This window comes from Eptatretus burgeri, chromosome 14, assembly GCF_056783735.1.
Source record: "Eptatretus burgeri isolate ZD-2024b chromosome 14, Ebu_testis_v1, whole genome shotgun sequence".
Taxonomy (NCBI): Eukaryota; Metazoa; Chordata; class Myxini; order Myxiniformes; family Myxinidae; genus Eptatretus; species Eptatretus burgeri.
Window position 1 is genome coordinate 26487526 of NC_140974.1, and position 23203 is coordinate 26510728.

At 46.8% G+C, this 23203-nt stretch overlaps 2 protein-coding genes across 2 annotated transcripts in view; both read right to left on the reverse strand.

Moving 5' to 3' along the window:
• Positions 1 to 8038: 8038 nt before the first annotated feature.
• LOC147012841 (dedicator of cytokinesis protein 9-like) lies at positions 8039 to 23022 on the reverse strand. Its single transcript, XM_085854130.1, has 7 exons — positions 20728 to 23022; positions 17557 to 17703; positions 17194 to 17401; positions 14635 to 14825; positions 14431 to 14531; positions 9991 to 10129; positions 8039 to 9488 (listed from the first exon to the last, which is right to left on the reverse strand). Exons 1-7 carry the CDS (start codon positions 20908 to 20910, stop codon positions 9384 to 9386), a joined length of 1074 nt encoding a protein of 357 aa, XP_085710256.1. The 5' UTR covers positions 20911 to 23022; the 3' UTR covers positions 8039 to 9383.
• LOC147012842 (dedicator of cytokinesis protein 9-like) overlaps positions 20792 to 23203 on the reverse strand; it is a 230821-nt gene continuing 228409 nt past the window's right edge. The window contains exon 48 of the transcript XR_015051080.1: positions 20792 to 20835. The gene's annotated coding sequence lies outside the window, so the exon portion shown is untranslated. The remainder of the gene's footprint in view (positions 20836 to 23203) is intronic.

Sequence of the window (23203 nt, forward strand, 5' to 3'; positions counted from 1 at the left end):
CACTTACTGACTCACACCTAATTAACCTAACGAAATAAAGTAGGAGGGGCAATGGGCAGCGAGTCGCAGCTAACTTACCTATCCTGCTTAATATACTACCCCCTTATGGCCTTATCCTCGCCTAAACAATCATTCGTTTTTTTATTTTTATTTTTATTTTATTTCATGAGAGCACTGAGCGAAGTTGCACTCCATCCTCCGGATCATCGCTCCTGCCCAGCACTCTTCCAGTGATCTGGGGAGGGGAAACAAAAGGTTCCACAAAAACACAACACTTATACTTTACATTCCTACTCTAAGCCTTAACGACACTATTCACAGGATATTTACACTTGACCGCCTCCCCCAGTGGATGCTAATAGACCCAGCGTTACCTGGGGAGCCAATTTTCAAATTTGCTTGCCCCAAAATTATGCGGACATCATGCCCTTGCTGCACCTGTCAAGTTGTGCGGGATCGGGTGGGACTCACACATCTTCACAACACTCACACCATGGTCATCATCACATTTCTAGGTCATGGTCCTCATTTTAATCATGCAGGCTGAATCCCGTCGTGGCCGTGGGGTGGGTTACCACAAGATGATGGGGGCATCTCAGGTGCAACCATGCCCACAGGTAAGCTTTAGTCCAACCCGGACGCTTCTCCGCCCCGCTCCCTTTGATTCCCTCCCCCCTGGTAGCCATCAGCTTTAATCCCGTACAACACACTGGAAGGGGTCTCACTGGCTCCTCTGGCCTTCCTGGGTCGCCAAGGTCCTACCCGCCTTGGTCGCCCAACCAGACCCTCTCCCAGTTGCCTCCAGACACTGTCACCATTAGCCACCAGGTGGTGAATCTCCTTGAAGGGGGTCGCAATTCACGCTCACCGTGAGCTTCAGCAATCCCTGTGGACAAGCACATCATCCCCACCCACAAAACCCACATGACTCCCCCACCCCATCGGCCTTACATGTGACACCTGCATTTCTAACACTTCACCGACCATGACCTTCCCTGTTACCACACCATGCCCAATAAAAAAACAATGTGTGCACCATACATTTCACTTAAAACAACTCACACAGCACTTCTCACCCGATCCACGCACCAGCCATTGGACAGCCACTCGTGCCCGCTTTGTTACCAATTACCCACTGTCCCGATTGTCACTCTAAAACCCAGCAGAACTTACAAACCCATGCCAATTTTCCCACAATTCATTTTTTTTTCCACTAAAGGAGGCACTTCGCCACAATCTCACCAGCCGTGCATGGCCTTATATGCTCAGCCCGATCTAGTCTCCCGGACCCCCGACAGTGATCTCCGGACCCGACCTATGAAAGGGCATCTCGGATAGACCTGGCGGTTCAGGAGGAGGATTCATCCTCTGAAGCATTTGGGTAATGCCAATTTCTCCCAGCCCCCCTCCCTGATCCTGAATCTCCGCCTGTCGGATCGTCACCGATGGCCTCTCGGGCACCCGACCCGGCCGCCTCCACGAGGCCAGCCTGGCTGCGCACTCAGCCGCTCGGTGAACGGTGGGTGGATCCTGTAGCTCCACTAGCGCTCGGACCTCAGGGTCCGGAAGAGCAGCTAAAAATTTCTCTAGTGCCAGTCTGTCCCACGCCTCCACTGTAAGGTCCCGATACGCGATCCTGACTGATTGGTAAATGTCCTGTGCCAGCTCCTGCACTGTCTCACCCGGCTTTAATCTGCGGTGCTGGAGCTGAGCCCGCACCAGATCACAGTTCGCTGCAAACCCAAACCGACGGCTCAACGCCTCGCAAATGTGGGAGCTGGTCAACATCCCCTCCGCGATCACGTTTAACACATCTGCGGCTGGTCCCCGCAACGTTGCCACCAAATTCCCTGTACGTTCCTGCTCAGTCCACCTGTTTAGTCGGGAAATGCACTCAAATTGCGTCAGAAAAGCTTCAAGGCTCCCTGACCCGTCGAAATTTACCAGGGGGATCACTTTTACGGTGGCCCGCTTCTCAGTTTCTCCCTTGTCCGAATCCAGCCCAGGGATCAAACACCCTTGTGGCTGCGTATCCAATTTCGGAGCCCACTGTGGCCAAAGATGTTTTGTGGTGAGGGTCTCATGGGTCAATTTTGCCTCCTGTTCCAAACGTTGAATGGACCGATTCACCTCTTCCCGCAGGATCTTCTGGGCCCGCACAACCTCCTCCAAGGCTCCGTCGTGAGTTTGTAGCTGCTCCTCAACCAACCCGGACACTACTTACAAAAGACGGCTCTACCAGGCCTTTATCCAAGACTTCATCTTGGCTCATAATTTTATCTTGTTCGTCCAAACGAGCCTCCAATCCTTTTACCTCCTCCGCCAAATTCATCCCTTGCTTCCTCAGCTCTCCCCACTCTTCAACTTGCAGCTGCATACGAGCATCCACACAGGCACGATGACGTTCCAGGCTTTCATCCACTTTATCAACCCGAATGTTCGTTGCATCAATTTTATCTACCAATTTTTTTTGTATATTTTCCCCCTCCAATGTAATTTCTACCTTTGTTTCCTCCAATCTATCCTCGAATTTACTTTGTATTTCTCCCAATTTAACATCCACACACTCCTGCATCTCAGTTTTCATTTTCTCCATCTTTTCCCCCAATTCATCCCTCATTAAATCATTCCGTGCACCCAACTGTACCCCCAATTGATCTGTCATTTCTGCCCTCTGTGTCACGAATTGATTTGCCATTTGTACCGTCATGTCCCCTATTAAACGTTCCAACAGTGTCTGGATCGTCATCGCACCGATTTCCGGCACTGCCGGCCCCGTTATGGGCAATGAAGCACGGTCCATGCTTGGAATGGGGGAGGTTCCAACCCTACCCCCGTCTCTCCCTTCTTCCCCCGACTCGCTGCCAGACACGTGGCCTTCCTCCTCAAACATCTGCACATCCGCCATGGTGCAGAAGTCCCGTTTGCCGCCAATTAATTTAAATTTGAAAAATCCCGCCAAAATTTTCCCGCGCTCGCGCGCTTTTCTGTAGTAATTTTATATTCCAATTCGTGGCGAGATTTTAATCCTGGTATATAATTTAGAGGGGTTCGAACATCCCACTCCTGACACCAATGTGACGTCCACGGGACTTGAACATTCCCGCCAACGTAGAATGAGCCGAGACGATGGAGGCGATTTATTTGTTTATAACCCAAACATGGCGGTTCTAATCGCTCTACTGCAAACGGGACGAGGAAGGTGGCACGAGTCACTTTTCACTGAGTTGATGATGTTTATTTGTTTTTCTAATTACCAGAAATAACAAGACTCGGCAAGAAGAGGGATCCGGGGTGATTCGACGGGATGGTGTGGGATCGGGCGTGGGGAAAAACACAGACAATTCCAATGAATATAGAGATCTCAAACCTTCTAAGGCGCCAAGCACACACACACACACACACACACACACACACACACACACACACACACACACACACACACACACACACACACACACACACACACACACACACACACACACACACACACACAACGTAGCTATTTCTGGTGGTCAGGCTGGACCGTGGTGTGGACGCAACTGTCCCTGGATCGGCGTCGGACGAGCCGGCCTTTCTCTCGCCAGGGGGGCAGGAGAAACTGTGGTGCTGTCGACCTCCTGGTCTTGGCCCAAGTCCGCCCACAGCCGCCAGGGAACCAGCTCCCGCGCCAAGCCGCGAGCAGGAGAGGGAGGCAGGTCCGCCCGCTGCCCGACCCCGTACTCCGAGTCAGCAGAACCCCAGAGCCAACCGAGGCGAGGCACGAGGCTCGGCAAGGCTCCCAGCCACGATCAAGAGCACGATCGATTCAGCACAGCAGCCAGGACGCTCTCTGCCGCCACAGCTTCCACACCAAAAAAACACGATCGTTCTGGTTGTAATCTTCTTCCTTTTTCGACCCCGAACAGAACCTTTTTATCCTTCGTCCTCGTCACTCCCAATCGAGCCGTTTATTGGCCCACCGCCATCGCGGTGACGTCACGGCCAGTCTTCAGTGGTGTACCAAAAGGGGTTTATGCAGACACACTTACCCTATCCCGTGTCCCTATCTAATTACGTGATATTTATCATTTCCCCCTTGAAGAAATGAACATTTACTAGACAACTTATCACCACTGAATCGCTACTTATTACATCGAGATCCTGGTAAACTCGAACAGCATGGCATACCTAATTAAACATCCTAATTACCCTTTGAATGCATACCCCCCCCCCTCAAACATAACAATATTAAATAATTGCGTGGAGAAATGGAGATTTTTGCTTCGGTCGACGTTACGATTTTTGATGGTTTGGTACAGAATAATTGTAGAAACTTCTGGTTTACGTCGCTTCCCTCTCTGGAGACAGCTTTTATGAGACAAGGTCAGAGGTCAAGTTGACGATTTCGTAAGTACCAGTCTATGACTGCTTGTTTGTTTGTGTGTTTGTTTGTTTGTCCGCACGATAACTCAAGAACCGAAGAAGCTACCAATGTCAAATGACACCACGTGATTCAGGAGGGTGATGGCGAGCGCTGATTCGGTTTTGGTCAAAATCGGTCAAAGGTCGAGGTCACAGTGAGGTCAAACATAATTCCGTAAATTAATGTGGAGAAATGGAGTATTTTTGCTTCGCTCGACGTTACGAGTTCGTTTTAACTTCGATTTTAATTTTGTCTTCGGTTTTTGCGATCGCTGAGGACGCTTTAAGCTCTGTTGTTGAAATTCTGGTAAAAATCAGATGTTTTGGAGACGGTTTAAGATTGTATGAAAAATATTTCACGCGACGCGTAACGGGTCGTCCCATGATGCAGTGCGCTCGAGCAGACGCGTCGTTGAGTCACGTATTGTATTGTTTTGCGTGTGCGCGCTGATGGTGTTTTCGATAAAGATGGTGTTTAAAAGTCATTTTTTATCCCAATAAAGGTTATCGTCGCATGCCTGACTAGCTGAGCCGTCGGATTATGTAAAGATTGTTGGTGGATGGCCGAATATTATGGTTTTGTGACTTTGATAAAATAATATTGAATAATTGCGTGGAGAAATGGAGATTTTTGCTTCGCTCGACGCTACGAGTTCGTTTTAACTTCGATTTAAATTTCGTCTTCGGTTTTTGCGATCGTTTCGGGCACTTAAAACTCGGTTGTCGAAATTCTGGTAAAAATCGGATGTTTTGGAGACGTTTTAAGATTGTATGAAAAATATTTCACTCGCGCGTCATGGGTCGTCACGTGGTGCAGTGCGCTCGAGCAGAGGCGGCGTTGATCACGTAAAGGTTTAGCGTGTGCGCGCTGATGGTGTTTTCGATAAAGATGGTGTTTAAAAGTCATTTTTATCCCAATAGAGGTTATCGTCGCATGCCTGACTCGCTAAGCCGTCGGATTATGTAAACATTGTTGGTGGATAGCCGAATATTACGGTTTTGTGACTTTGATAAAATAATTGCGTGGAGAAATGGAGATTTTTGCTTTGGTCGACGTTACGATTTTTGATGGTTTGGTACAGAATCATCGGAGAAACTTCTGGTTTGCGTCACTACCTTCTCTCGAGACAGTTTTTATTCGACAAGGTCAGAGGTCAAGTTGACGATTTCGTAAGTACCAGTCTATGACTGCAAGTTTGTGTGTTTGTTTGTTTGTTTGTGTTTAGGCACGATAACTTGAACGGAAGAAGCGACCAATGTCAAATTACACCACGTGATTCAGAAGGGTGATGGCTCGTGCTGATTAGATTTTGGTCAAAGGTCAAGGTCACAGTGAGGTCAAACATAATTCTGTAAATTAATGTGGAGAAATGGAGTATTTTTGCTTCGCTCGACGTTACGAGTTCGTTTTAACTTCGATTTTAATTTTGTCTTCGGTTTTTGCGATGGCTTCGAACTCGGTTGTCGAAATTCTGGTAAAAATCGGATGTTTTAGAGACGTTTTAAGATTGTATAAAAAATATTTCACTTGACACGTCACGGGTCGTCACGTGATGCAGTGCGCTTGAGCAGACGCATCGTTGAGTCATGTAAAAGTTTTCCGTGTGCGCGCTGACGGTGTTTTCGATAAAGATTGCGTTTTAAAGTTATTTTTATCCCAATAAAGGTTATCGTTGCATGCCTGACTCGCTAAGCTGTCTGATTATGTAAAGATTGTTGGTGGATGGCCGAATATTACGGTTTTGTGACTTTAATAAAATAAAATAGAATAATTGCGTGGAGAAATGGAGATTTTTGCTTCGGTTGACGTTACGATTTTTGATGGTTTGGTACAGAATCATCATAGAAACTTCTGGTTTGCGTCGCTACCTTCTCTCGAGACAGCCTTTATTAGACAAGGTCAGAGGTCAAGTTGACGATTTCGTAAGTACCAGTCTATGACTGCTTGTTTGTGTGTTTGTTACTTACGAAATCCAAAGATTTCGTAAGTATATTGAAGACTTCTGTTTCTGTTTGTTTGTTTGTTTGTTTGTTTGTAGGCACGATAACTCGAACGGAAGAAGCTTCCAATGTCAAATTACACCATGTGATTCAGGAGGGTGATGACTTGTGCTGATTAGATTTTGGTCAAAATCGGTCAACGGTCAAGGTCACAGTGAGGTCAAACATTCGATTTTTGATGGTTTGGTACAGAATCATCGTAGAAACTTCTGGTTTGTGTCGCTACCTTCTCCGGAGACAGCTTTTATAAGACAAGGTCAGAGGTCAAGTTGACGATTTCGTAAGTACCAGTCTATGACTGCTTGTTTGTTTGTTTGTTTGTAGGCATGATAACTCGAACGGAAGAAGCTACCAATGTCAAATTACACCAAGTGATTCAGGAGGGTGATGGCTAGTGCTGATTAGATTTTGGTCAAAATCGGTCAAAGGTCAAGGTCACGGTGAGGTCAAATATTCGATTTCTGATGGTTTGGTACAGATAACTCAAGAACGGAAGAAGCTACCAATGTCAAATTACACCAGGTGATTCAGGAGGGTGATGGCTAGTGCTGATTAGATTTTGGTCAAAATCGGTCAAAGGTCAAGGTCACAGTGAGGTCAAACATTCGATTTTTGATGGTTTGGTACAGAATCATCGTATAAACTTCTGGTTTGCGTCGCTACCTTCTCGAGAGACAGCTTTTATTAGACAAGGTCAGAGGTCAAGTTGACAATTTCGTAAGTACCAGTCTATGACTGCTTTTTTGTTTGTTTGTTTGTAGGCATGATAACTTGAGAACGGAAGAAGCTAACAACGTCAAATTGCACGAGGTGATTCAGGAGGGTGATGGCTAGTGCTGATTAGATTTTGGTCAAAATCGGTCAAAGGTCAAGGTCACAGTGAGGTCAAACATTCGATTTTTGGTGGTTTGGTACAGACTCATCGTAGAAACTTCTGGTTTGCGTCGCTACCTTCTCCAGAGACAGCTTTTATTAGTCAAGGTCATGGTACCACCACACTTCACAACTTGCTGAGAGAGACTCGGATGAGATTTGTTACCTGCATAGTCCGTGAGCGTCAGTTGCGGCTGTATGGACATGTGGCTCGTTTTCCTGACTCTGATCCTGCTCACCAGATTCTCTCAGCGAGGGAGTCTCATGAGTGGAGGAGGCCAGTGGGTCGACCACGTGCCTCATGGTTGCAACAGGTTGACCATCATCTCAAGGAGATGGGGATGGGCCTGGCATCTGCCTGGGGGATGGCCAGACGGAGGCCCCTGGAGTACCGGCGGAAAGTGGACGCAGCGACGTGCTGTTCTGGCACATGCTCCCATACCTGACCTGACCTGACAGATGTACAGGGGTGAAAACATAACCTCCATCTCCCTCCAGTGGTGGAGGTAATTAAACTATATTTAATCATCATGGACAACCTTTATAGATTGGAAAAGATGTCTCCTTTAGTATCATGGCATCAATTCAGCACTTTGTAGAACATAACATTTCATCATATCTCTTCAATTACACTTTTACCAAACAAGCTCAGGAGAACCCCCCCCCCAAAAAAAAACCCCAAAACATTTCTTGCAATTCCATAAATATTTATTTCAATGCAAGAACTTAATATTGACAGAGAATTGCATAGATTTTAATTTTGTTTATAAAACCATAATATACAGAAGAACAAACAAGACAAAAACAAAAAACATTCGGATTTTCAATGAAAAAAGAAACCTTATAAATAAAATTCCTCCCCCCCCTGCCCCCTGCAAGCCCTCCGGCCTCTCCCCTCTCCCTATGCTGGGATTATTCAAATGCAATGAAGAAAAGAAAATCAAATCAAATACAGTATGTGTTTGAACAACAAGGACGATTATTTTAATGGCTTAGTTTTCCCCTTGTACAAAATGGTGCCTTTTGGGTTACGGGGGTGACTCGCTGATGAGGACTGGATTGGAACCCCGAAGGTTGTGGGTTCAAATCCAGCTGAAAGCAGCAGTGTTAGTGATTTGGATTCTAATTTTCAGCAAGTCAACTTAGTTTCAGGATAATTTCCCCATCACTATTGCATTGTTGCTAAAAACCAATCTTGTTCATCAATGATCCTCGGTGGGGATGATCTGCCCGCCCCACCCGATCTGGTCTACATGTGACGCTGGTCCATACACCGTGGTTGACGCTGATTCCACTTGCTACAGAAGGCCATTGTTAATGTCTACAAGTTCGTCTCTTCTCCTGTACTTACGATATTAAAAAAACCAGAGTTCATAGAACACATTACCCCACGCTGTGTTGAGAAACAAGGATATGGGCGGGGTCTACGAGCGGCAAATTTGATTGGTTGAGATGATGTAAAATGCCACAATATTTTTGTCCAAGTACTGCTAAATGGAAGTTTTTTTTTTTGAAAGTGGCAATAAGGCGATTTGCGTTCCACAGTGTTCCAGTATATAATTAAAGTGAAATAAAATAAAGATTTTAAAGGTCAGAGAAACTTTTTCTGGAAATTTACCGCCGTTGATGCGGCATCTTCTACGCCACTTTATTTAACAAGTTACATTAGTTCTTCGTGCTTGTTGTTTGTGTCCTTTATGACGTCCTTAAAAACAGTACGTTTCCTGTTTGGAATGATTTTCAATTTTGTTTGACTGCCGGACAGGCAGACGGAGGGGAAAAAAAAATCTCACTCCTCTCTGCACGTGTGCAGTCGGGACAAATTCAGAGACAATGTGCTGCTGAACAACAGGTTTGTTTTCCTATTCATGTTCAAAATATAACATTCAAATGAAATAAAGTTGTTCCTCCATCATAAACTGACGTTTGTAGACAGGATAGACAGACAGAGAGAAGTGAACCAATTGCTTTGCCCCGCTTTTTGCTTCTTGTGCATGGGGTAATAGAATCGTACTGAAAATGGGGTTATTCGCCAACACTATCCAAATAACCGAGTCCATAGACAGTGGATTTCTCTCAGGAGTTCCCAATGAATATGTACATCGCTACAGGGCTCCAAATGCAGCACCATTGCCCGAGGCCTGCTCTGTGGCGTTGAAATACAAATGTAGAGAATTCCGATTGTCTGTTGCATTGGAAACTGCAGGTGCCTGCAGGGAAGCAGATGATTGGACAATTATTAATACAAGTGAGCACTCTTTCACAGAAATATTAAATCACATTGTCCAATGTACTAAACTGGCTTCAGCTTCTGGAATGGAGAACGATTACTGAGCTGAGAGCAAATTACATTTTATCAAAATCACAGATAATCATTGTAATGGTTATCATCGTTTGAACGATCACTGTTAGCATCAATCACCCCTGCCATCGATCAACAACCACCATAGATAACCCCCCCTCCCCAACCCACCATCGATTATCCTCCTCTCCATCATCGTTTAACACCCCCACTCCCACCACCGAGTATCCCCTTCACCATTGATCATCGATCACACCCACATTGATCATCAGCCACCATAGATCACCTCCCCCTTTCACCATCAAGTATCCCTCTTCCCATCATCGATTAACCCTCCCTCTCCTTCCACCATTGATCACCAACACCCCCGTCCGCCACCATCAATCACCCCAACCACTGATCATCCTCACCATCGTGTCAGATATCTCCGAAAGCTCCTGCACCATCTGCTTGTACTTTTCTGTTAAGTCAGCATGGTATTCCCGCTGGTCCTCCTTGACAAGTCGTTTGTTTATCTCCAAAGCTTCCCCACAGGTATCCACGAACTGTCTGAGTGTCCGTGGAGTACAAGCACCCACATCACAAACCATTCGTGCACTCGCAACCACACACCTTGAGAGGTATGTGACAAAGCTTGCACAGGTGCACACCGCACGCATCTAACCACACACACACTTCATCATCATATCGTGCGATGATAGTATATTTGTACCTTCATTGTGGTGAGTTCATTACTGTGTTTACATGAAAGATGATGTTAAAATGATGTACAAGATAATGTCAAAGGAACGCAGGAATAAACGAGAGAGGTTTACCTTGTGCATGGACAAAGAAGATATGATGGATGGGAAGAGTCAATATTTAAGATTGATCGATATTATATTCCATTTAGTGTTTGAAGAGGTGAGGTTATAGAAGAGAGAGGAAAAACATAATCAGAATGTGAACTCCAATGATGAGGAGAAATCAGGTGGAGGTTTTATAATAGTGTATGAAGAGTAGTGTGTGTCAGGTGTTCCAGAATTCACTCGAGAGACTGCAATTCAGCACAACGGTGAGCATGAGAATGATGATGAAAGAGAGGAAGGGAGAATACACAAGGACGGACATAAAGGGATGAAGAAAAGTGATGATGGAAGTGAGGAAGTGGGGGATGCAAGGTGATTAAAACATGTGAACAAAATGACCGGTGCCACTCTCAATACGGGAGGGTTAACTTATTCTACATGAGAACAAACGGTAAGCTAGGTGAAGGTCGGTAGATGGAAAAGTGAACACCACAAGTTTTTCTTCATTCTTTTGCAAGTTTTGATCCATCTAGTTGACGCATTGAATACACAAAATGGGTAAAGCTTAGATTTCAACCTCCTCTATTTATTTTCTTCCTCCTCATTTTGTTCAAATGTATGTTAATAACTTTACATCACCACCACACTTCTGCCTTGTGCAAGTTGGCAATAGGTATGCAGCTCAAAGAGAAAAGGTGATTCAACTTATCATGTCCCCTTTACACTCATGTGTAGTGCACTTAATCTATTGTCATCAACTTATTATAATAGAACATACCCAAAGCTGTAACACTTGTGTGGACCAAACCGCCTTCCCACCCCGCACATCGTCCAACTACATGTACTACAACTACAGTACAATACAACTTCCCTACAGTACAACTTTCCCGTGTGCCTACAACAACCATTTGTTTCACCCCTCCCATGATGTCTGTCTCTGTATATATAATTGGGAATCGTAAGAAGTCCACTTTGCAGAGGTCGTCTGCACATGACCATAAACTCCCCTCCATGTCCATTAAATGGTGTCAAACCCCTCCAAGTCAGTACCTCCCCACCCAATCACCTCTTACATGCCTGTGTCCTCTAAACCCCATCCCTTATATGTCTGCGTCCCCCTGTTCAGCTTCCCTCCACATCATGCCCGGTTTCTGCTTCCTCCTTACCCACCCCTCGCAGCTTCCCCCTTCACTTCACCCCATCACAGTCTCCCGTTAACCTCACCCCGTCTCACTCTTCCACTCTCTAAGTTGCTCACCCCCTTGTAACATTCCTGCATCCTACCAACAGTGTCTCCTCCCATCTACCTGAGTGGACTTCAAACATCCGAGGCCTCCGCTCCAACCTTACAGATCTCTCAATCAAGGGCACTGCTGATAAACCGGACATCATTTGTTTAACAGAATCCTTCCTCCCACAATGTCCCTGACTCCTTAGTGTCTCTCCCCGGCTGTTATCTCCTCCGGTTTGAGAGGCCTGAACCTCAACCTGGCAGCGGAGATGCACTTTATATCAATAACTCAATTTTTTCACTGCCCTAGTAATGATCTTACACCTCCCATTCCCCATGAGTACCTTCAGCTGCGACCTTCCCTCAGCTCTCACATGTTGTTTGTCTGTGTGTTGTGCCATCCTCCAAACAGTGACAAATCCATCTTAATCTCTCTCTCAGACAACATGGACAAACTTTTAACCACTCATCCCAACTCTCTCTTCTTCATATGTGGCAATTTCAATTGTGACCATGCAACTTGGCTGGGGGTGGGTCCCTCTCTCACCAACCATGGCACTTCAGCAAACGACAATGACTCCATAGGACTGACTCAACCTGTGAACTTTCCAACCTGGATGTCTGCCAATGGCAAATGCTTCCTTCTGGACTTGGTCATGACCAACTTTCCTGCTAATGTCTCCTGCTCTTCCTCTGTTCCAATTAGTGTGTCTGATCATATGCTTATGAGAGTCAACATCTCTCTGCTGTCAGAGAGCTGCCTGGGCACCAGAAAGTCTGGCAGTTCACTCAAGCAGATTGGCCGGGACTGCAAGCAGCCGTCTCTCTTCAAGACTGGTGTCCCATTAATTCAGCCTGGGAAATCTTCCATAGAAACCTGCTCTCTCTTATGCACAGTCATCCCATCGAGTCTTCAATTATTCTACCCCACTCCCCACCCATGGTACACTGAATTCTGTGGTGATGAGGCAGTTGCCTTGAAACAACTTGCCTTCATTTCCTTGAAGGCAAGTCCAACTGAAGGCAATCTCATGGGTGTCCACTCTCACGAGAGCCAGGAAAAAAACATGAATCTAACATCAAGAAACGACTTTCAAACTTGTCTCCCTCCTCTTCAACCTGGTAGCACCTTGTTAAGTTTGTCTCGGGAGTATGCTCCCCTTCCATCCCTTCCCTCGCTTCAAATGATACCACAACAGACTCTGCTCGTGAGGAGAGGCTGAATTCCTCAAATCTGTGCTTGCTTACAAATCTTGTGTCCCCAACCCCTTAAGTCCCCATAGCTATCCTTCCCTGTCATACCCAACTGCTCCTGGATTTTGTGTCTTTTGCACCTGAGAAAGTGGAAAAGGTTCTTTCAACCCTCAACTCTGATTCTGCTACTGGATCGGACGGCATCAACTCACATGTCCTAAAAAACCTTCTCTGCTGCTCTTGCACTTCCTTTCAATGCCCTTTTCACCCTATCATTTGCCCTCGGTCATCTTCCATCTTCTTGGAAAGCTGCCAATATCATTGCATTATGTAAAAAAGTTTCAAAAGTGGATCCCTTTAACTACAGATCTATCAGCTTGCTTCCAATCATCGGTAAGGTCATGGAATCCATCACTGCAGTTGACTTCAAATCCTTCCTTTTGTCAAATGGTATGATCTCAGACCATCAGTTCGGATTTGGTCACTCTACCCTGGACATGCTGCCTCGACTCTCCCAACAATGGATGGAGGACCTCAATATCAGACATGAGATCAGGGCCATCTCTCTTGACATATCTCGAGCTTTCGATACAGTCTGGCATCCCTGACTCACACCTTGCTCAGCTTGACATTCAGGAAACTAAGGACTTCAAAATCATTGGAATCTCCGATAATGCAGCTGAGTCTCTGGCACTGTTCCTTTCATATCGCAGACACATCGATGGTCTCTCTGTCTTCTACTGCCTCCTTTCTGGTCTTGCACCCTCTGACTTTTCCATGCTTTGTCCACCCCAGGTTTCTGCAGGGAGCACACAGTCCACAATCAACCCCCTTCTGGTAAAACTACCTAAATCCAGGATCACTGCTCACCTCTACTCATTCGTTGCTCTGTTTTCCCACCTGTGGAACCAACTTCCTCAGTCTCTTCAATCTCATTCATCCCTCCAGGGCTTCAAGGCATGTCCACCGGGTCACCCGATCCACGACTGATATTTCAATAACCCTCCCCAAACCCAGTTTTTACTTCCTAATTTGCTACTGCTGTCCCAGATTGTTGCTGTCAATCTTGTTCACCCACTGTGTCCTCCTCTTGTCCTGATTCTTCTCCACATCCTATCTTCCTCCAAGTCTCCCTATAGTCTGTTGTTGGAGTGTCCCCCCCCCCCCTTTCTACTATTGTTTTTGTTCTCCACAAGCCTCAACACTGCATACAAGAAAGTTAAGTCCAACTGAACGTTTACATTTTCCTTATTGTACAACTGCTTGAAGTGGATATGAAAAATACTAACGAGGAATTGCTTAAACGATACTTTATTAATGATCAGACTTAGACTAATCATTTATTTCAACAAAAGGAGTTTGTACTTTATGAATGGCTTCTCCCACAGACACCTACAATCCAATTTGCTCAACCACAACACTTCCACTCCACCACCAATAAGTGAGAAATACAATGAATTTATTAATTTTGGACTGAAATTAAAAAACAATCACACCATATCGTGAAAAGAAAGATGAGACAGCAATACCATTGAACTATTCACTCACAAACAGTCAGTGACATCACTAACACTTTACCATTCAACGTTGCACGTACAGTACACAGCGAGCAACATGGAACCAGTTACCACACTTACCGAAAAAGAACCCCGAGCAGTTCAACCTCAAGCGCAGGGTATTTGGAAGCATTTGCTTTTTGAAGGAAAGCTCTCGCGTAAGTCATCGGACCGGCATTGACCTGCAAACATGATGCAAACTCTTCACCGCTCTTCTTTGTGGCTTCGTCACTGCTGTGGAGTGGAGGTACTTCATTCACAGGGAGAAATAAAAGGTACACACACCTGCACACAGATACTGCCTTGCAGTTTGAGCTGAAGCTGGATCATATTGACTCGGGGCTCCAAGCAAAGATCCCGGAGCTCTTGGAGCTTCCGTTGCATCTCATCGACTGCCACTGCCACAGGGCCCAAATCAACAACGTGTTTGGAGAGCACTGGAATCCGTTTGCAGATATATGGGAAGGATTTGCTTGCTGATGGGGTGAGGGTGGTGTGGGGATACAAGAACAGAGAAATAGGACGTCACGGGTCGACTTGCACAAGGAATCGCAGGCACACGGGGGAGGAGGGTGGAGGAGAGGGGGAGGGTGGAGGAGAGGGAGGAGGGAGTGGAGTGGGGGGAGGAGGGAGTGGAGTGGGGGGAGGAGGGAGTGGAGTGGGGAGGAGGGAGTGGAGTGGGGGGGAGGAGGGAGTGGAGTGGGGGAGGAAGGAGGGAGTGGAGTGGGGGGGAGGAGGGAGTGGGTGGGGGGAGGAGGGAGTGGAGTGGGGGGGGAGGAGGGAGTGGAGTGGGGGGGGGGGGGAGGAGGGAGTGGGGTGGGGGGGGGAGGAGGGAGTGGAGTGGGAGGAGGAGGGAGTGGAGTGAGGAGGGAGTGGGTGAGGAGGGAGTGGGGGGAGGGAGTGAAGTGGGGGGGAGGAGGGAGTGGAGTGGGGGGGAGGAGGGAGTGGAGTGGGGGGGAGGAGGGAGTCGAGTGGGGGGAGGAGGGAGTCGAGTGGGGGAGGAGGGAGTCGAGTGGGGGGGAGGAGGGAGTCGAGTGGGGGGGGAGGAGGGAGTCGAGTGGGGGGAGGAGGGAGTCGAGTGGGGGGGAGGAGGGAGTCGAGTGGGGGGGAGGAGGGAGTCGGGTGGGGGGAGGAGGAGTCGAGTGGGGGAGGAGGGGTCGAGTGGGGGGGAGTCGAGTGGGGGGAGGGAGTGGGGGATGGAGGGAGGGGAGTGGGGGAGAGGGGGAGGGAGTGGAGGGCGAGGAGGGAGGGAGTGGAGGGAGGGAGTGGAGGGAGGGAGTGGAGGGAGTGGAGGGAGGGAGTGGAGGGAGTGGAGGGAGTGGAGGGAGGGAGTGGAGGGAGTGGAGTGGAGGGAGGGAGTGGAGGGAGTGGAGGAGGGAGTGGAGGGAGGGAGTGGAGGGGGAGGGAGTGGGGTGGGGTGGGGGAGTGGGGTGGGGGAGGAGGGAGTGGAGGGAGGGGTGGGGGAGGGAGGGGGAGGGAGTGGAGGAGGGAGGGAGTGGGGTGGGGTGGGGGAGGGAGGAGGGAGTGGGGGAGGGAGGAGGGAGTGGGGTGGGGGAGGAGGGAGTGGGGTGGAGGAGGGAGTGGGGGAGGGAGGAGGGAGTGGGGTGGGGGAGGGAGGAGGGAGTGGGGGAGGGAGGAGGGAGTGGGGTGGGGAGGGAGGAGGGAGTGGGGGAGGGAGGAGTGGGGGAGGGAGGAGGGAGTGGGGGAGGGAGGAGGGAGTGGGGTGGGGGAGGGAGGAGGGAGTGGGGGAGGGAGGAGGGAGTGGGGTGGGGTGGGGGAGGGAGTGGGGTGGGGTGGGGGAGGGAGGAGGGAGTGGGGGAGGGAGGAGGGAGTGGGGTGGGGGAGGGAGGGAGGGAGGGAGTGGGGGAGGGAGGAGGGAGTGGGGTGGGGGAGGGAGGAGGGAGTGGGGTGGGGGAGGGAGGAGGGAGTGGGGGAGGGAGGAGGGAGTGGGGTGGGGGAGGGAGGAGGGAGTGGGGGAGGGAGGAGGGAGTGGGGTGGGGGAGGGAGGAGGGAGTGGGGTGGAAGAGGGAGTGGGGAGGGAGTGGGGGAGGGAGGAGGGAGTGGGGTGGAGGAGGGAGTGGGGAGGGAGGGAGAGGTGAGGGAGGGAGAGGTGAGGGAGAGAGGGTGTGGGTGGGGAGGGTGGGGGGGAGAGGGGGAGGGTGGGGGGGAGAGGATTAATTCAGAGACTTCTGCAGTTGTTTTCATTCACAAAGTACATCCTTTTGAACCATTTAAAGTTTTGATGAAACACATGGTGGTGAAGGAAAAGATTATGGAAAATTCTGGATGCCACATAAAGAACCGACATGTAGCAACTGGAACTGAAAGCTAATAAAATTATTAATTTTGACACTAAGAGAACCAGGCTGAACAGTTTTCATTTTGTATTCCACTGAATCTGCATCCAGACCTTATTCAAAATCTTACCGGCTTGTTCTTGTCACCAAACCATCTCATCCATCAAGTTTTATCATAATCCTTCCACATATTTTTGAGATATCGTGCTATATATCGTTTTTGTCTTGTCTCTCAATGGTGAAGTTTCACTGAATAAATTATGAAATTCGGATCAGGATCTTCACCAAAATCGAATCAATTCGTCATTGTGACACACCCAACCTGTCCACCAAGTTTCGCCTGAATCTGTCCATAACCTTTTGAGATATCATGCTCGCAGACAGACAAACAGGCTAAATAAATACATAACTTGTCCATCTTTGGTGGCAGAGGTAAAAAGATTGAAGCAAAGAAGGAACATAGGAGGGTAAAACATAAACGAGGAAACCAAAGCAAAGGAAGAGATGGAGGGGTGTAAAGAGACTCAATGAGATGTTCAACACATACTGGTGAGGATCGTTTTCCGCTTGCACTGTTCTTCTACACTTCCGTGTTTACGACCATCTTGGGTATACGGTGTTTCAAATGAAAAGTGCCGCACGTCTCCACGGCTTCCTGGTTCCACCAGCTGCACTCCATCGGTATTCTGAGTGAGTGGTGTCACAAAAGTTATCTGGACGTATGCCACTTTGGGGTCCAGCAGTTGAATGTCAACCTGGATGTTTGAAAACACAAAAACATGGAGTCACTTTTGCAGATGTGAAACAGGAAGTGGTTTTTGGTGGTGAGTTATACCCAAAAATAATTCAACAAGGAACAGATTTGAAGGGAAACATAGAAGTAGGTGAAGAAAAATAAAACAAAACTCACCGGGTTAGAGTCTTGAATGATACGGACATTATCAGCTCCGAACTTGTTGGAATATAAACGTTCAAAACGCTGTGATACTTCAGACAAACCTGTCAACTGTGGTTCTTTGTAGACATACTCTTTCCACTCCTCGTCATCAAAATTCCCCTGAGGGGCAGTGAGTAAGTGAGTGAGAGAAAGTCAAAACAGATGGTGAGATGTGTGCTGAGGGAAGTTAAGCACAAAAGAGCAAAGATTAGGGTTGAGATTAGAGTCTCTGCGGTATGGTACAAATCGGGTAAATGTGGGGTCTGAGGGCGACGTGAAATATGGGAGTGTGTGAGCGGTTTGCCATACAGGTGTGGTACTAATCAGCTTAGTAGCATCACAAAGCATAAATAACCCTTACACAAAGGTTAGCAACAGTGGCACGATGAGTTAGGGCCTGTTAGGAGAGACACAACAAGCAAAGATCAAACACTTACTATAGTTTTAGAAGCATAAATGGAGCATTATGCGGCTGCCAAATCAGAAAATGAGGATGGCTATGGACCAAAAGATCCAGAGGGGAGCCGTTCAAGGGAAAGTGACCGACCATCTTATAAATCTAGCCATGCTAGTCTGATGGAAAGTCATTATCCACTACATCTATACAACCTGCAAAATCAGGATTTGTAACGATTGGACAACAAACACAACAAGTAGGCATGATGGGAGACGTGTCTGCTGTTTAGCCAATTGAGAGATGTTGATTTTGAAGGCAGGGTTAGGTCACTGCCAAGGGTTAGATGCAAGCAAAGGCATTCAGAGACATCCTTGGAAAGCAATAGTAAAATGCATGAGGTGAGAACTTACCACCGCCTGCACACCATGAGGGAGAGGGTGAAAGAAAAAGATAAAAGGGAAATTGAAAAATGTAGAATGTGGACGTAGGTGGGAGAGACGTTGGGGAATGGGAGATGCTAGGGAGGGGAGACGTTGGGGGGGATGTTGGGTGGGGAGACGTTGGGGGAGACATTAGGAGAAGACGTTGGGTGGGGGAGACGTTGGGGGGAGACGTTGAAGGGGGGGCAGACATTGAGAGGGGTGAGAGGTTAGGGAAGGAGACATAAAGGGGTGGGGAGATGTTGGGGAGGGGAGACATTGGGGAGGGGAGATGTTGGGGAGGAAAGACGTTGTGGGTGAGACATTGGGGGGGTTGGGACGTTTGGGGGAGACGTGGGGGGGGAGATGTTGAGAGGAGGACAGATGTCTGGGGGGGAGGGGACGTGAGGGGGAGATGTTAAGGGGGAGGCATTGGGGGGGGCGTTGGGGAAGTTGCAGAGAGAGATTTTGGGAGGCGACGTTGTGGGGAGACGTTGGGGGCAGACGTTGGGGGGAGACGTTGAGGAGAGACATCAAAGTAGAACAATGTAATAACACAGTCAGCCAAGAAAATTCCTCCAAATCCCACAAAACAAATTCATACAATGCCAATAGAAAGTCTACACACCCTTTCAAAATGTTCACCTTTTGTTGCCCCGCAGCCTGGAATTAAATCAACTTTTTCTACCATTATTTACACATCGTAACCCACAACTTCCAAATGAAAAAGAAATTCTGCAAGATTCAGAAAAATAATTAAAAACACAAAACTGGAATATTTTGGTTGGATGAGTGTCCACCCCCCTGAGTTAATACTTGATTGAAGCACCTTTGACAGCAATTTCAGCTGTGAGTCTGTTGGGCTAGGTCTCTACCAACTTTGCACACCTTGAATGGGCAATATTTGTTGATTCTTCTGTGTAAAACTGTTCAAATTGAGTCAAGTTGTGTGGGGAGCGTTGATGGACAGCAATCTTCAAGTCGTGCTACAGATTTTCAATTGGATTTAGGTCGGGGTTCTGATCAGGCCACTCAAGGACATTTGTCTTTTTGTTCCTTAGCCACTGCAGTGTAGCTTTGGCTGTGTGCTTTGGATCATTGTCATGCTGAAAGGTGAACTTCCATCCCAATTTCAGCTTTCTTGCAGAGGTCAGCAGGTTTTCCTCTAGGATTTTTCGGTATTTTGCTCCATCCATTTTCCCTTCAATCCTGACAAGTGCTCCATTCCCGGTTGATGAGAAACATCCCCATAACATGATGCTGCCACCACCATGCTTCACAGTAGGGATGGTATTCTTTGGGTGATGTGCTGTGTTGGGTTTGTGATAAACGTTAAATGATAAAGTTCCATCTTGGTTTCTTCAGACCACAAAATGTTTTGCCACATGGCTTCAGAATGTCCAGAGTGGTTTTTTGCTTCCCTCAAATGGGACTCAAGGTAGGCTTTTTTGAGTAATGGCTTCCTTCTTGACACCCTACCATAAGGGTCAGACTTGTGGAGTGCTTGGGATATTGCTGTAACATGCACACAGTGACCAGTCTTTACCATAAAGGTATGTAGCTCTTTCAAAGTTGCTCTTGGCCTCTCGGTGGCCTCTCTTATCAGTGTCTTCCTTACTTGACTCCAGTTTGGAGGGACAGCCTGATCGAGGCAGCATCTTCGTGGTACCATACACCTTCCACTTCTTAATGATTGTCGTGACTGTACTCCAAGGGATATTCAAGGCCTTTGAATTATTTTTATTCCCATACCCTGATTTGTGCCTTTCCACAACTTTATCCCAGAGGTCTTTTGAAAGCTCATTGGTGCTCATGGTTGAGTCGTTGCTGTGAACTACACCACCTAGCAGAGGACACATACAGGAACAGCTGATTTTATTCTGAAATAATCAGAATCACTGCAATTTTACACAGGTGGAGGCCAATTAACTTTGTGTGATTTTGAAGGTGATTGGGTACACCTGAGCTAATTTACAATTGTTATTATAAGGGGAGTGGACACTTATCCAACCCAGATATTCTAGTTTTGTATTTTTAAGTAATTTTCTGAAATTTGTAGAATTTGTTTTTCACTTGGATGTTGTGGGTTACGATGTGAAAAATCCTGATTAATGCCATTTAATTACAGGCTATGTAAGCCTATAAGGCAACAAAAGGTGAAAATTTTGAAAGGGTGTGTTGACTTTCTATCGGAACTGTAGGTTCCTTAGTTATTGAAATGATTACGTCACTCATTTATCACATGGTTATGTTTTTACATATTTTGTCTGTTTAACTAATCACCAAATATGATAACAAATAAACAGGTAAACAAAATAAAAAGCTTACCAATCCAAAGAGTGCAATGCGGAAGTAAGAGTCTTGAAGACGTGTTCGAGTCTTTGTAATAAGACGGGCATACACGTTGTGCAAAGCTCGGTACACATCACTTAGTCTCTGATCAAGGAAGGTCCATGAGATATAAAAGGGTGAAGGAAACAAAGATAAATGAAAAGTATATCTCCTTACCATGCTCTGTACACAAAGTCTTGGCCATTTGTAAACCTGACGTCTAACTCAAAAACCTCAACCCATCGAGAAGAACAGCTTCCATATCACCGAACAAATTTAAAGGTGACATTAGAAAGTGAAATTTAATATTACATTTAATAATTGAAAACACAATGGCCAACTGGGGAGAGATGTTACAACATTGACAAGAGTGTGCTCATTTAGGAGGGGAAGATAAAGGGGTTTATAAAAAAGCCTCAAGCATGCGTTTTGGAGGTCGTTTAAACCAAAGAACAACAGAATTTGGAGAGGGGAGATGGAGGGGAAGGGGAAGAGGGGGAAGAGGAGGAAGAGAAGATAAGGGATAAGCGATAATAAATAGAGGGGGAGAGTGAGAAGCAGAGTGACAAGCCCGAGGCTTGTTTGCCTGACACGTCTCAGAGTTGGAGGTTATACGCGGAACTCAAATTGCTGGGTTTTTTTTGCTCACAGTCAATGGTCATGGAAGATGCACAGCACTGAATGGATCAGGATGCAATAGAACGAGGAGAGAGACAGAGACAGACAGAGAGAGAGAGAGAGAGAGAGAGAGAGAGAGAGAGAGAGAGAGAGAGAGAGAGAGAGAGAGAGAGAGAGAGAGAGAGAGAGAGAGAGAGAGAGAGACACACACACACACACACACACACACACACACACACACACACACACACACACACACACACACACACACACACACACACACACACACACACACACACACACACACTTGGACAGACAATGGATGTGGGGAGGAATAGAGGCAGGAGAGAATGTATGGTGGAGAATGTGGATAGAGAAGCAAACACTCAGGAAGGCAAAACTGAAAATATGGGAGCAGGAGTGATATGGGGGGGGGGAAGGAAACGGCTAAGGGGGGTGGGTGGAAAAGATTATCGCTTTGGATGGGGGAATATCTGAGATGGTGGTGAAAAGCTGTCTTGAAGATCTGAAGGAAGGAATGAGATTGAAGAGAATGTGGAAGGTGGTTCCACAGTTGGGAAAAAGAGGAATAAATGAGTGGAGGTGGGCAGTGATCCTGGATTTCGGTAGTTTCACCAGAAGGGCATTGATGGTGGACTGTGTGCGCCCTGTAGAAACCTGGGGGAGGAGTGGGAGGACATAACACGGAAAGAGCAGGGGGTTGAAGACGAGAAATGAAGCGGTAGAAGACAGAGAGACCATCGACCTGTCTGCGATGGGAAAGTGATAGTCCCATAGACTCCACTTACGACCATTCATTGCTGAAACATGAAGTTTTGAATGTGATTTGCAGCTTCCTTTTACTCCGAATTTCCCATAATAGTAAGAAGTGCTAAATAAAAGGTTATGTGGAAGTTCCATCATCAAATGAATGAGAGTTTTACAAAATTCAAATCCCTTTAGTTTATCTATCATTAGGGGAGTTTGAGGAATTTCCATTCCCATATGCTATCCTCTCAGATCCCAAAATGACAAACTGTGTATTTGTAAGATTGCAGTTAGCCCGTCCCCCAGCACAGCAGGACACAGGGTTTTGAAATTGCTTCTGTGTGTGTATGTGTGTTTGTGTGTGTCTGTCTGTCCAGGCCATAACTTATTTTTTTAACGATTTGAGCTTTTGTTATCAAATTTTCAACTTCAATATGAGAACGTGGAGAGCACAAATTAATAAAATGTACATTTTTTTAAAATGCCATTTTTGTCAAGTTTAGTTTTGTACATAACAAAGTGGATGTGGACAGGATTTAGAGATGTTTTCTAGTTACCTCCGCCACTGAAGGTGAAGGAGGTTATGATTTCAACCCTTTCTGTCTGTTTGTTACATGGCAATTTTTTTTTTCACAAGTATGTTGATCGCCTCCATTTGTTTGTGTTTGTTTGTTTGAAATTATTTTTTTTCACAAGTTTGTTGATCACCTCCACTTGTTTGTGTGTTTGTTTGAAAAAAATTTTTTCACAAGTATGTTGACCGCCTCCATTTGTTTGTGTTTGTTTGTTTGAAATTATTTTTTTCACAAGTTTGTTGATCACCTCCATTTGTTTGCGTTTGTTTGTGTGTTTGTCTGTCCACTCGCCTCCAGTCCAAACCACTCAACCGATCCTTTTTTTCATGCAAACAAGCCTCGGGCTTGTCACTCTGCTTCTCACTCTCCCCCTCTATTTATTATCGCTTATCCCTTATCTTCTCTTCCTCCTCTTCCCCCTCTTTTAATTTTCAGAGATTAATGTCACCGACCCTGCGACGGTCCCGCATTGCAGTTTCATAAAATTTGGTCGACTGAAAAGGTCTACATAG